The sequence below is a fragment of the Onychostruthus taczanowskii genome, unplaced genomic scaffold, assembly GCF_017590055.1.
Source record: "Onychostruthus taczanowskii isolate IOZ18803 unplaced genomic scaffold, ASM1759005v1 scaffold22, whole genome shotgun sequence".
In the NCBI taxonomy this organism is placed as follows: Eukaryota; Metazoa; Chordata; class Aves; order Passeriformes; family Passeridae; genus Onychostruthus; species Onychostruthus taczanowskii.
In genome coordinates, this window is record NW_024499462.1 from 6,293,746 (window position 1) to 6,306,519 (window position 12,774).

Here is a 12,774-nt window from a genome sequence, read left to right on the forward strand (position 1 = left end):
TAGTTTTTGTAATACAACTGTTTATTTGTGAGCTTTTGGCCTCCAAGTTTTGGTTACAACTTGTCAGAGCTGAACTGTTAAAGTCATAATTTTGTTTTACTTTATAATGATTTATGTAAAAACGACACTGAAGAATATGATCCAGGATATAGATCTTGTGTTTAGAGATCCATATCTTTATCACAATAATTCTCAAGCTCTAAGGGTTCATATTTTTTTAAATAGTATCAGTGTGTATATGGATATGCTGCACTTATTTTATCTGTAGTACTTTTACAACCCTGGATGCCAGCATATATGATGAAGTAAGCCACCAATTAAATGCCTCACACAGGTTTATTGCTCCATGCTAACTACTAAATAGTTCTTCACACAAGTTTTAGAGGATAAGCCAAAAAGACCTGAAATCATTTACTAAATATATGCAACTTCAAAATCTTGCTGGCAGGCAAGTTCAAGAGACAAAGATCTGTATTAGTGAGCCCCTTCAGATAATTCAGAGACATTATCTCAGTAGTGGTCAGGTAATGAACTGACATGTGTGCTGTGAAGAGATGCAGATTGTAGCTATTGCATGAAATAGAAAACAGTAATACACCAGCATAGTTGGTTTGGAAAGGTCAACTTTTTTTTTTAATAACTGCTCTCTCTCCAGGTTATGTCATGCAGTTACAAAGTAGTTAGGAAAAAAGCATGAGTTTCTGGGAGGGACTAATTGTCTTTTTAAAAAAACCATTCATATCCATTACATAAATAACATCTGGCACTTCAAGGGGACTCCAAGGGACAAAAGCCTTAAACTTCAAAAACTGTGCTTGATCCAATATTTTGTTGAGGTCCATTTTGTTGTACTTTATGTTCAAAACTTTCAAGACCTCCTGATGACAAAAAAAAAAAAAAAAAAAAGGCTGTGTGTGTTAAGACAGTGAATTAAGTTTATAGCAGCATTCTAACTCCTCTGTGGTTTGGCCAATGATTTCTGGGTTCAGTTTCACTCTAGTTGTTCACTGAGGCAGTATCTAATTTTCAGAAAGCCTCTGAAAGGAAAAGACTGAAAAATAATTCCAAAAAAACCTAAGTATGATTGCTTACCAAATTCAGAATATCCCTTTCTTAAAAAAAAGGAAACAACCTATAGTCAGAGTAGTTATGTAGATACTTGATTAAAAAACATAACTAGAGTTGCTCAATAGTTTCAGCTTATAAAAATATTAGTCTGTCAGCGCTACAAACGTCATGATGATAGTCAAACTAGCTTGAACAAGCAAGGAAAGGCAGTCCTGTAACAGTAGCACAGTTAAAGAAAAAATATTGCCTTAAGAGAATCTGGTCTGAAGCTTTACTACAAATAAAAACTAGACTCCTATCAAAGTTAATCCCTGCTGGAGGCCCATTCTTCCTTTGACAATGCCACAGCATTGATCATACAAGGCCTTACTGAAAGTGCTGAAGCCAAAATTATGTCATTAAACAAAAGTGCATGAAGTAATAATGAGCTAAGTGCTCATATAGTACAGTATCTGATCTGAAGTCTGAGAAGTGGCTCAGGTGGCAAGACCACTCTTTCATACATAAAATGTACCATTTTGTTTTGTAGGCGAAACACCCAGAATGGCCCCCACAAGTGCAGATGAACTGTTATCTTCAGATACATACTTTTATACAATTTCCTAATCCATGGATTTTTATTGTAAAAAAGACTAGTTTGGAACTGAAACTAATTGAGAATAGAATCCACTATAATGTCAGAAGAAAGAAAATTTTGTGGTTACATGTAAACTTGTGATAAGCTTTCTCAAGAAGAGGGTACATTAACAGCGAGGGGTGGGATACAACAAGGAGCGGTCATGGCCTGTTTATGTAAAGGTCAAACCAGCCTCATTGTACACTTTGAAGACTTTCTCAATTGCATTGACATAGGCAGCTGTTCTCAGGTCCAGACCCAGGTTGTATGTCATGGCAGTACGCATGATTTGCTGAAACAGAAAAGGTTACATGTAGTTTCTGCAGGTTTCTCCATAGGAGCTCAACAATTTTGCTTGTAGGATCCAAGTAAGGAGTAAAAAGTAAGGAGCGACTAGATTGGTGTCAGAGCTCTGATCCTTTGTGTATCAATTCAGAAATTTCTTGATTGCCCTTACAACTGAGAACTGAAAGGGAAGGACATCTTTCCCAGGTCACTATATTACCCCTTTTCAAGTCTTACACTGATAGGAGAGATGAGATGTTTTAAGTAGCCTTTGTCCCACTAATTAAACATACAGCATAGAGGAACTGATCTAAAACTGCTAATGGTGAAGTAAAGCATTCTTATGTAGGTGTCCCAGATTAGCCAGGTACAAAAGAACAACAAAAAAGTTTCTACTTACTACAACTTCTACCAGAATAATCTCTTATGGTTATTGTACCCAGTAAAAGTTGGCCATGATGGCACAGAGCAGAAATTCTTCATACTCTAAGTGACTTTCATTAACCACATACTACTTATCTTATCCTTTAATTGCAAAGAAATTTTGTACAACCTATTCAAAAACTGTCCCAAAGTCATGGGGTTTTCCTTCATGTAAGTGTATAGAGTCATGCAATATTTACCCGGGCAGAGCGTTCCATCGTGTAAGCCAACCCAGAGTGCACAATGTCTTTCTCAGATGCACCCTGCAACAACAGAGAATAAAATCCAGGTTTAATCCTTGATTTTTAGTCCTTTTGTGTCCTAAAACACAAAAAGGTCCTCATTGTGTGCTGCGGACAATGACACGTTAGATTCCTGTCATTACTGGAGCTTGCTCACTCATTCTCTTCTAATGATTGGTGAAGAATCTAAATAGCCTTTACTGTGTTATGTGAAGAGCTAGCTATGGTCAATTCAATTCTGAAACCTCAGATGTAAGCACTGAAGACTTTTATGAGCCTAGCTTCTAGATGCATGATGCTACCATTATCTACTGATATAGTAATTACTGTTTTCTGCCTTCAGGCCACACAGTAAATATTAAACAAAAAAGTTTCCAATTGCAATTGTTTTGAAGACAGACAGGTTTTAGGAAGGGCATAGATCCCAAATTGGTGTACTCCACATTACATTAGCCCTTAGCAACTCCATAGCTTTATTTCCATTAAAATTTAAATACACAGAACAATAAGCAGTTGAAGAATTAAGATGACTCATTATAGGTTCAATGTCCTATCATCCTGATTGCTGTAATTTACTAGTAATTTGATATCTGGGTCCACAAAATACTTGCTTTCCTTCAAATACCAATTTGGGCTGGAAGCAGAAAGTACTAGGCCAGTTTCTATGGCTTGTGTTTAAGAGATCCAGCATTTGCTTTAAGCCACAGAGCCCATCACATGCTACGCAAATAGCCTAACATGTATAAAATGTACCATTCTGGATCAGGCTAAAGTCTATTGCTATCACCTGGCTGTAGTCCAAGTTTATATGCACTTCCCCTGATTTCTTCCTGAGGAAGCATAGTTCAACATTTTTCACAACTTGCTGAATTTTCCCCTGCTCCTCATTTGTCCCACCTCCTCCTGAATTTGAGTTTAAAAACCTAACCAACTGATGTTCTATGTATCCCTTGGCAGAGTATTGCACACCTGAACTGTCTGCTCTGCTTGGAACTATTCTCTTATTCTTCATTCTTCACCTCACTGCGCTGGTTTGGTTGGAACACATCTCACTCTCTTCCACCATTCCCTGCAGGAAACAAACTATCCTTACCCACCACTTGCCATATCCCTCATTCTACAGACCACTGTCTCCACCTCAGGCCTTGCCCAGGCTAGAAGGACCTAGGTTAGTTCATTGTTCCATGTTGGAGAAGCTCCTGTACTTTTATCTATCCTTGTCATCTTGCTCTGAACTTTTGCCACCCTTCCAGTGTTTGAAGATGCAGAGACCTAACCTGCACACAGTATTCAGAAGGCAGTACACTCTGAATTCATGTGGTGCATCATTAGTCAGTCTCACCCTATCAGAACAATTTGTAATGCTGGATTTGGTTATTGACTGCTGTGGATTTCTAGGCTTGTATTTTGTCATCACCTCCACAATTTCCTTTCAAATGCAAATGGATGAGCTCACAATCCATCCCTTCATGTGGAAATTTCCCCACCATGTACTGCTACACAACAGACAGCAATGAATTTTACCTGATGTTTCTTTGCCTGTTGATTCACTCTTAAAGGAACAAGCTACAGTTTTTCACCCAGTTGTTATTCTGGAGTTACAGAAACATCAAACTGTCTGTGGTGTGATATCTTGTTCAAAGTTTTTTGGAAAACCAGGCAAACTATATCAACAAGAGCTCCAAAATACAAAAAGCATCTGTATTAAAACTGTACGTTTTTTTACTATATTGGAGGTATTTTACATGGACTGAAGTAGAAGAAATCAAAAATAGCTTATTTCCAATATTCTGAAGCAGTTCAGATCATTTGCTTGCTTTGTTTGGCCATCAGGGTAATCATATATACTAATGCTTTGCTTGGGGAAAAGTGCTCCATGATAGCTACAATGGTGAAATTTAGATTTCAGTTATAATATCAGAGCACAGCTCCCCTAATAGTAAAAAATAAAACCAGCAGCAACTACTTACCGATATCCTATCCTGAAATTCTGCTGTAGGCACAACTGGAATAGTTCCCCCATGTTTCCCAAATTTTCTTTCCAAGCTTTCCTGGACAGACACTAGGAAAAAAAAAAAAAAAAGTAGATGCAAGGTAACTGACAAATGTGATATTTTAGGATTTTATTTTCCTTAGGACATGAGCAGTGCTTTGGTATTTTCATTGATATTCATTTCATCTTAGTTCTTGAAATTCTGAAATTCCTAAACAGCTACAAAGAGCATTTGAGACAACACAGTCTCAAAGTTAAGAAAGGGATTTAAATGAGAATGGCCATACCTCTCTACTAGTTTAGAAACACCTTAGAATGTATGATTTATGAGAGAATGGGTCATATTAAAAAAACTATACAGGTGTATGTTTTGTCAAGTCCAGTGTCTCAAGATTCTAATAATTTCTACAGAGCACTGTTTAAAATGGAGCAACATCCTCCAGTTCTCCAGTGAGCTTCCTCTCTTCACACAATTGTTATTGTTTTCCAGAAAGCAGGCAGCACAGAATGACCACAAATGGAGCTGTGAGCCATAAGCAAGTTTTTCCAGTGCCTGTCTCTATTATATTATTTGCCTTTATAGAAATCCTTTGCTGTTGTATGTGCAGAACAATGGCACCTGCTTGAACTTCATTTGAATGCTTCCTAAATACCAAGTGTACAGCTGAAAGGTGTTTATTAAGAAGTAATATTTCACTTAAGTGGCTTGATTTCACCATTTTACAAAACTGAGGAAAGAATTTAAAGATAACCAGAAAAATATACATTTAACTTAAGTCATTATACTTAGTTTCAGGTCAGTTAACCTATGAAATCTTTTCTATTCTTGAGTAAGCAGCAATTACAGACTTCTGGGGAAATTGTGGTGAATTTAAAAGAGTTCCGTTTCCATTTGTTCCCATTTGGTGTTTGCTAGTCCAGTCTATTAATTAAACAGTGCATGGAAGCAGAAGTGAGCACTTACTGAGCAAGTGGTAGTTTGAATCCCTTTCATATTTGAAAGTCAGACGGCCATAACTGACATGGTTCAAGTTTTTCAGCCATTCAAAGTAGGATACTGTTACACCTCCAGCATTCAGGTAAAGATCCTGCACAGAAAGAAGAAATATTTTGAATTGTGACCATATGACAAAGCACTATCATATTTTACAAAAGCACTACTTTAAACTGCAGTACAGAAGACAATCCAGTTCTTACTCTTACAGGACAACATTCTCTTCTTCAATTCAGGGATTATTTCTACTTCAGAGCACATCAAGTGCAGGTGTGCTTGACAGACTACTTACTTCTATTTTAGCACAAGACTTGAAGAAAATTAGAGCATTCTTAGGCCATGTCAGTGAGTAAAGGCTGAGTATTAGCTACTCTATGTAGCAAGATCACTTGATCAGGACACCCTTCCTCTGTGAAAAAAATTGTCATTACAGCTGGATAGGTCTTATTCTTTCAAACTATCACTACACATACTCTATACTCTCTGCAGTACACAGATCTGTCAGAGCATCACCTACACAGACCATGTCCACAAACTGGCCAGAATATTTACTCTTCCTTTTTTCTGTGTTTAGTGCACTTTTGATTGAGCAAATGTCAGCTAACAATCATTATCTTTGGTCATTCACAGTTGTAGTGAGGTCCCACTTCGTAGACGTCAGTTATTAAAAAACATTCTTAGAGAATGAATGGCTATTAATAAAAACCTTCAATAACAAGGTCTTGGTACTCTTCACAAAAATGTTCCTTTGAAATGAAAATCAAAGGTGATGATAGAACCTTACAGGGATAACCATGATATTCCGCTCCAAGAAGATTTTGTCAGCTTCAGGAGTTGTAGGCCCATTGGCACCTTCAGCAATAATCTGAAAGAAACCACAGCACAGAGAAACTCAGAGGTACAGATTTGGGTTTGTTCGTGCTGATTATTGAATATTAGTATTTAAACAGACCATCTCTGGTTTTCATTTCCATTTGAACTCTCTAACTTACTTTTGCTTTAACCTTGTGTGCATTGGCCTTGGTCAACTGCTTCTCGCTGGCAGCAGGGATGAGAATGTCACAGTCTGTTTCCAGAATGCTGCCCTCAAGTGGCTTTGCTTTAGGGAAGCCCATGATTGTCCCATGTTGCTGTGTGAAGAAAACAAACCACAGTGGTTTCAGTGTGTTGTGCACTCATGCCGATTTCTTCCCTTCTGACTTCCAGAGTGAGAAAAGGGAGAAGCAACAGTACTAGAGAGAGACAGCACATAATGTAATTCCTATGCTTACTTAGACATAAAAAGCAAGTTACAAAGCTTCAGGAACAAAGTTCCCAAGACTGAAGCATAACTGCTTTCTGCATAAAGACACTGAGAAACATTTGGGCTCTGTAATATTAAAAAAAAAAAAAAGGTTCCTCTTAGCTCTTAAAATAGTTTTCAAACAACCAAAATGACTCACTAGTCTGCTACACCCAGGATAAGTTGCACCACATAAGAATCAAATGGTTTTTAAAATTTAGTACTAGAATGATAGCCTTTGTTTAGTGATAGAATCTACATTCTTTTGAGACAGAGGGTGATAAAGAAATTCAAACATTCCCCATATAAAAGAAGACACATAAAATAAGCCCCTAAGAAGCTTTAAGTAGAAGATTGTATTTTAGTGCCTGTGAACTGTCCCCTCAAGTCTGCTTCACTTGGAAGCTGAAATAAAAAGACCACATCCAGTTTTCATTATAAACTACACATTCAAGTCACACTGCCAGGCAGGCTTTAATTCTTTCAGAAACATCTAATAGGTAAGAAACAGCAAAAGTACATTTTGTACATTTTAAATGACCATGTGCTTGTGATTCTCAGTCAGGAATCCTTCAGGAACCTCCTCGCCCTGGTTCCTTAAGACTTCCTTTCTAGTTTAGGCATAAGAAAGGCAATATAATAGTAATTCCAATTCTGAAAACAAAGTTATTAGCCTGCACACATACAGACTTTTTTGAGAGTCGCGTCAAAGGGTAAAAAAGGTGTATTAATTTGCTTTTAACCTGAGTTTGCCTTCTTGTTGGGGATAAGAAGGAAAGTCAGAAGAATCGATATTTCTAAGCCATTTTGTAAGGACTATTTGCAGCATGCTTTAAATATCACACCACCAGTTTACAGTCATCAGTCATTCTATGTACTTGCGAAGCTGACAAAAATGAAACTCTTTCTACTTAGCTAAGTTTCATACCAATTTGAAATCTTCTAGTTCCTTTGGGTCAATCCCATCAGGATTCCAGATAGAACCATTAAACTCTCCAACAGCGACACATTTTGCGCCAAAACGATGCAAGTATCTCATAGAATGCAAGCCCACGTTGCCAAATCCCTGAGGGTGGAAAGAGAAAGGGAAAAGTAGTTAACCCTCCAGTTAAAATGGTGATTACTGCTAGGGCTAATACAGTTTTAAATAGTTCTTCATCTACTGGCACATCTTGGCATCAGATGATGTGCATAGGCAAGATGGGAGAAATCTACATTCATTCCATTCTTGTCTGAATCACTGCAGAAATTATGCACTGTAGCCAGCAATGTACAGTTGTGATAAATGCTTTATACTGGAAATATAGAAAAGAAGGGATAATGCTACTATGAAATTGTCAAAACTATGATGTTTATCAACCTGGGAATGTTCTGTGTATCCACTTTATGACTGGCACCCTCTTAAAGGGATTAATGGATTTTTGTATGACCACTGACTTAATTCCAGGCCATTAAGTTCCTTTACTTCCAGGATGCTGATGTTCTGGAAGTAAAAGAACACACATAGCAGACAAAAAGTCATATGATCAATGTTGAAAGTTTGTCGTACGATTCTGTGCTGAAAAAAAAACCTGAATAATGAATTCCTATATAACACAGCTTCAATTATATTTGGGATTTTTGCTTATGTATTAGAAGTAAACTTTGATAGAAGAGTCTGTCCTGCTTTAGGTCTCTTTGAAATGCTCTAGTTCATTTTTCTATCAGAATTTTCTGCTTTTCTTATGGCAATATTTTCAGTCTCCGTTTTGCGTAAAGGCCTGTTGGTTCCTCTGCCAGGCACGAAAATGCCAAAGTGCAGGGAGAGGAGTGTGCTACTGGGCCTGTGCAGGGCAGAGGTGTTTGTTCAGACCACAGGTTAACTAGAGGACAACTTGGAGGTTACAATTACTCTGCTATTTCTTTTGAAACAAGCACTTTTGAAAGCAACAAAACAAATCAGTTCCTCAAACGCTCCATTTAACATGCTGTTTAAAGTTGAACAAGTTTCCTCTCTTGGAAATTTTAAGAACAATAATGCATATTACTGACTATCAAACATTTTCAAAATTCATCTACATAAATCCCCAAGTCTTAGGAACACCAAAAATGTACATTCAACCACACAAATTTAGGATAAGGTCTTAATTTCTATTTTTCCAACTGCTTATTCCGTAATGGAACCCTGAATTTCTCCTCTTGTTAAATTTATTATTGTAAAACATCGCAACAAATTTTGTGTAGGTAAAACCAGTGTCACAGCTCACTGAAAAGTGTGCTTAGTTTAAAGACCTACTGTAAAAGTATTTCATTAGGTCTTTGTAGCTTACAAGATCATAAAGACTATAGAGATTTGGCTTTGTGCCTGTAGAGTGCAATTGAAAGTTCAGTTTATAAAAACCAGTCCAAAATAAAGTACATGTATGTTGTTTGAAAAATGTTTCTGAAGTTTGAGAGTAAAGGTTAACTTGGAAGTTTTAAAGCTCTCTCAGTTTTTGAGGGCTACAGCCTGTTTTAAAAACAGCTGTATTGAAAGTCTATGTACTGTTTCTTTTCCTACAGTCCAAGGAAAAAAGTTACCTGAACAGCAAATGTTTTGTCTCCAAATCCTGGAGTCATTCCTAATAAGCTCATATATGAGGCTTCATTGATGAAATTTTCAATTCCATGGAAGACACCACGGCCAGTTGCAGATATACGTCCATGGATCCCACCCTGGCTGATGGGTTTACCAGTTACACATGCATGTGCATTAATATCCTGTAAAACAGCAAAGGACTTGTGAGACATGGAATGAATCAATCAAAAAACAGCTGGAACAAGAAGTTTTGTACACTTCTGACATAAGGGAAAGCAGAAATTTTAAGAGTCAGAACATTATATAGCTTAAATGAATTTAGTTTGTAAAGATGATTTCCTTCCTCACTTTGTGTGAACACCTCAGAATATTCTGTCAGGAAACTTGTGTAATGCAGTAGTGGATATGGTCTGTGATTTTTTTGTTGCCTCTAAGTGCGTGTGTTAACTTCAGTCTGAGTATCACGGTGACATCCACAAGCAGACAAATCAAAAATCTTCAGGAATGTTTCTTAAAGTCAATTCCTATTTACAGCCACAATTTCTTTACATCACTACTTTTGATGTAATAATTTTTTAAGGGCTCAGACATATCCTTGAACTAGCTTTTAATCATCTTTAAACAGTGTTTAGTGTTCCTTTAAAACAAATCCAGTTATTTTACAATTACAAAATGAGGCATGAGGTCTGTAGTCAGAATAGAGGGATGCTCTCAGAGGAAATCTGGAGTTTGAAGGTCATATGGGAAAAGTTGTGTAATTACTACATTTATTCAGAAAAGCAGCATTTACAATCTAGCCTCTATTCTTAATTTGGTGGCAATAAAATTAAGTTTTCCATATTCACATAGCCAAGATAAAATAGCTATTTAAAACCATAGCTGATTTTTCCAATTGGAATTAATAACAAGAAATTCTTCCAAACCAGACACTGGAACTCCCTCTTCTGTCACCAGTGGTTCCCATGCTCCCACACCCTGGGAGCACAGTCACACGGTGGCTTGGCTTCCAGCACAAGTGAAAAAAGTAGGGATGAAAGAGAATGCACTGAAATGAGAGTGCCAGCAGCCGGATGGGTTTCCATTCCACACATTCACTGATGGAGGGAGGCTCCCTCTGCTCCATCCCTTGTGCCAAAGGCATTTGCATGCCTGTGGTGCAGGGTGCTTGGTGAGAGGAAGGAAAGGAGCAGACAAAAGTAAGTGGAGGCAGAATGGCTGGAGGAGACTAGAGCCATAATCAAGACTAAAACTATTCACTGTTTGAAAACGACAGTGAGTTAACATATAAGCCTCTGTAAGAACAATGAAGGTGATGCTCGGCTTGCCACAGAATTCCTACTTCGGCCTCCCAAAACACAGCTCGCTGCTCTCCATAAGCTGTATGCTCCCTCTTGTGGCATGTCAACCGTAACAAACATTGGCAGGGGTGTTCTCTTGGCCTGATGCTTTGATGGACTTTCAGGTTTTTATTCTGTTATGTGGTCTTAAACTATGCTTTGGGCTTTGTGCATTCACAAAAGAGGGAATATATTTTATAAATATGTGAAGAAATACAGCTTCCAACAACCATATATAAGGATGTATTTATCAAAGTCCTTTCCTGTGTACCAAAAGTCAGTTGATTGTGTCAGGAAGTACAGAAGAGCGGAAAGGATTAATTTAATAAAAAACTTCAACCATATGTAACTCAGTGATCCAGCAACTTCAGATGGATTTTCTGGAACAGTTAACATGGTAGTTATTAACAACTTGCATGGTTTGGCAAGAAAATAGAGCATGAAGTGAGGGCAGATCCAGGTCTTCTTGAAGTCACATATAAAAGCCACAGCTGATGTCAAAGTCCTCTTTGGTTTCAAGTCAATAAGCAAAAACTTTCAACACATCTTGGGTGAAAACCAAAGAGCATGGCTTTTACTGAGAACCTTGAAAAATGGGTTATACCTGGCATCAAAGACTTCTATATCAGCACTGGTAGCTTATGAACTTAGTTGGTGATGTTCAGGCACTAACATTTGCTCCTTTCTTTACCCCTTTCCCCCTGCAATGATGTCCTCCTTGTCTCTCCAGCTTCCTTGCTCTGTATGGTGGGTTTTGAGCACACTTCCCTTATCTGCTTAGATCCATTATTTGATTTTTCCTTCCCACTTGAAACTCCCTGAACACAGCTGTGTGCAGTGTGCAAGGACAGAGCCATCAGGCCTGTATCTCAGACAGATCCCTCTCACCAGAGTTATCTTTCCACTCCACTGAATGCAGTCCCTTGCACAGCTTCCATCTGTGTTTGCAATTACGGCTTGTTTCACTTTTGTTCCTTGCTCATTTTCTGCTTTTAGTTCCCTTCCCTTCTTCCCCCATGGTCACTTTTATCTTTTTAGTATTCTTTAATCACCTTTATTTTTGCTCTTGGTGTCCCAACCAGATGGTTATCTGAAACATCTTCCTCTAGAAACTGATTTTGATGGATTATTCCCCTTTTTATAGCTTTTTCAGAATTCTCACTTTCCTTCTCCATTACTTGGTAATTTTCCACAATAGCTTGGAGTTCCACAGTGGCTACCACTCTCTTAAGTATAAACAAGCAACCCAACAAAATTAAGGAAACTAACACTCCCCACCCCAACCCTTATTTCCATATTTTAAGTTTGCAGAAAAGTGTTCCTGAATCCTCTCAGTTTTTTTTTATTTTTCAATAGGATACTGCCATACAGAGGGAGTCTAAAAAGAAGCTGTTGTAGGCTAATTCCAATTCTAATCCTCAGTAGTTCTTTTATTTCTGTTGTCATTGAATCATTAGAATATGTAGGACTATACAATAAGGTGAGCTTATAAAGTGGTAAGAATAAGAAATTCATCCATTTGAAAACTTCTCTATCAGGGTTTAGTTTCATTTAAAAAAATGAGCTTTTGTATAAAACCCTTCAATACAGCAAATGTTAAAGCAGGTCACTTGCTGTGATCCTTCTTGTCAGTCTCAGTAACACAGTGTTGTTGTTTCACAGTGAAATACACATTTTAGTGCAATGGGTTAAATATTAAAACTCAATGCTTTGAGGCAGTAGTTTTGCTCTAAGTTGGAATTTTAAGTTCTGACTGAAGTAACTAGCTGCCACCCTACATGTTGAAGTCATAACTTTGCCATTTTATCAGATATCAAGTTTTAATTAAAATATTTACCTATGTGAATAGCAAAAAGCAAATGATGTTTTGCAGTGATATCCCTAACAGAGAGCCTTGTACAAAAGTAATTTAACTCAACTAATCAGCATGCCACAGCTGATTCCTCAAGCATTCTTTTTTTCCTTCCATAAGATACC

At 37.5% G+C, this 12,774-nt stretch overlaps 1 protein-coding gene across 1 annotated transcript in view; it reads right to left on the reverse strand.

The window, feature by feature from the left end:
• Positions 1–606: 606 nt before the first annotated feature.
• Positions 607–12,774, reverse strand: part of GLUD1 (glutamate dehydrogenase 1) — a 28,868-nt gene continuing 16,700 nt past the window's right edge. The window contains exons 6-13 of the mRNA XM_041405167.1: positions 9,463–9,642; positions 7,832–7,969; positions 6,614–6,751; positions 6,406–6,486; positions 5,592–5,715; positions 4,605–4,696; positions 2,593–2,655; positions 607–1,976 (exon numbers count right to left, since the gene is read on the reverse strand). Coding sequence (XP_041261101.1) covers positions 1,857–1,976; positions 2,593–2,655; positions 4,605–4,696; positions 5,592–5,715; positions 6,406–6,486; positions 6,614–6,751; positions 7,832–7,969; positions 9,463–9,642 — 936 coding nt within the window. The 3' untranslated portion in view covers positions 607–1,856. The remainder of the gene's footprint in view (positions 1,977–2,592; positions 2,656–4,604; positions 4,697–5,591; positions 5,716–6,405; positions 6,487–6,613; positions 6,752–7,831; positions 7,970–9,462; positions 9,643–12,774) is intronic.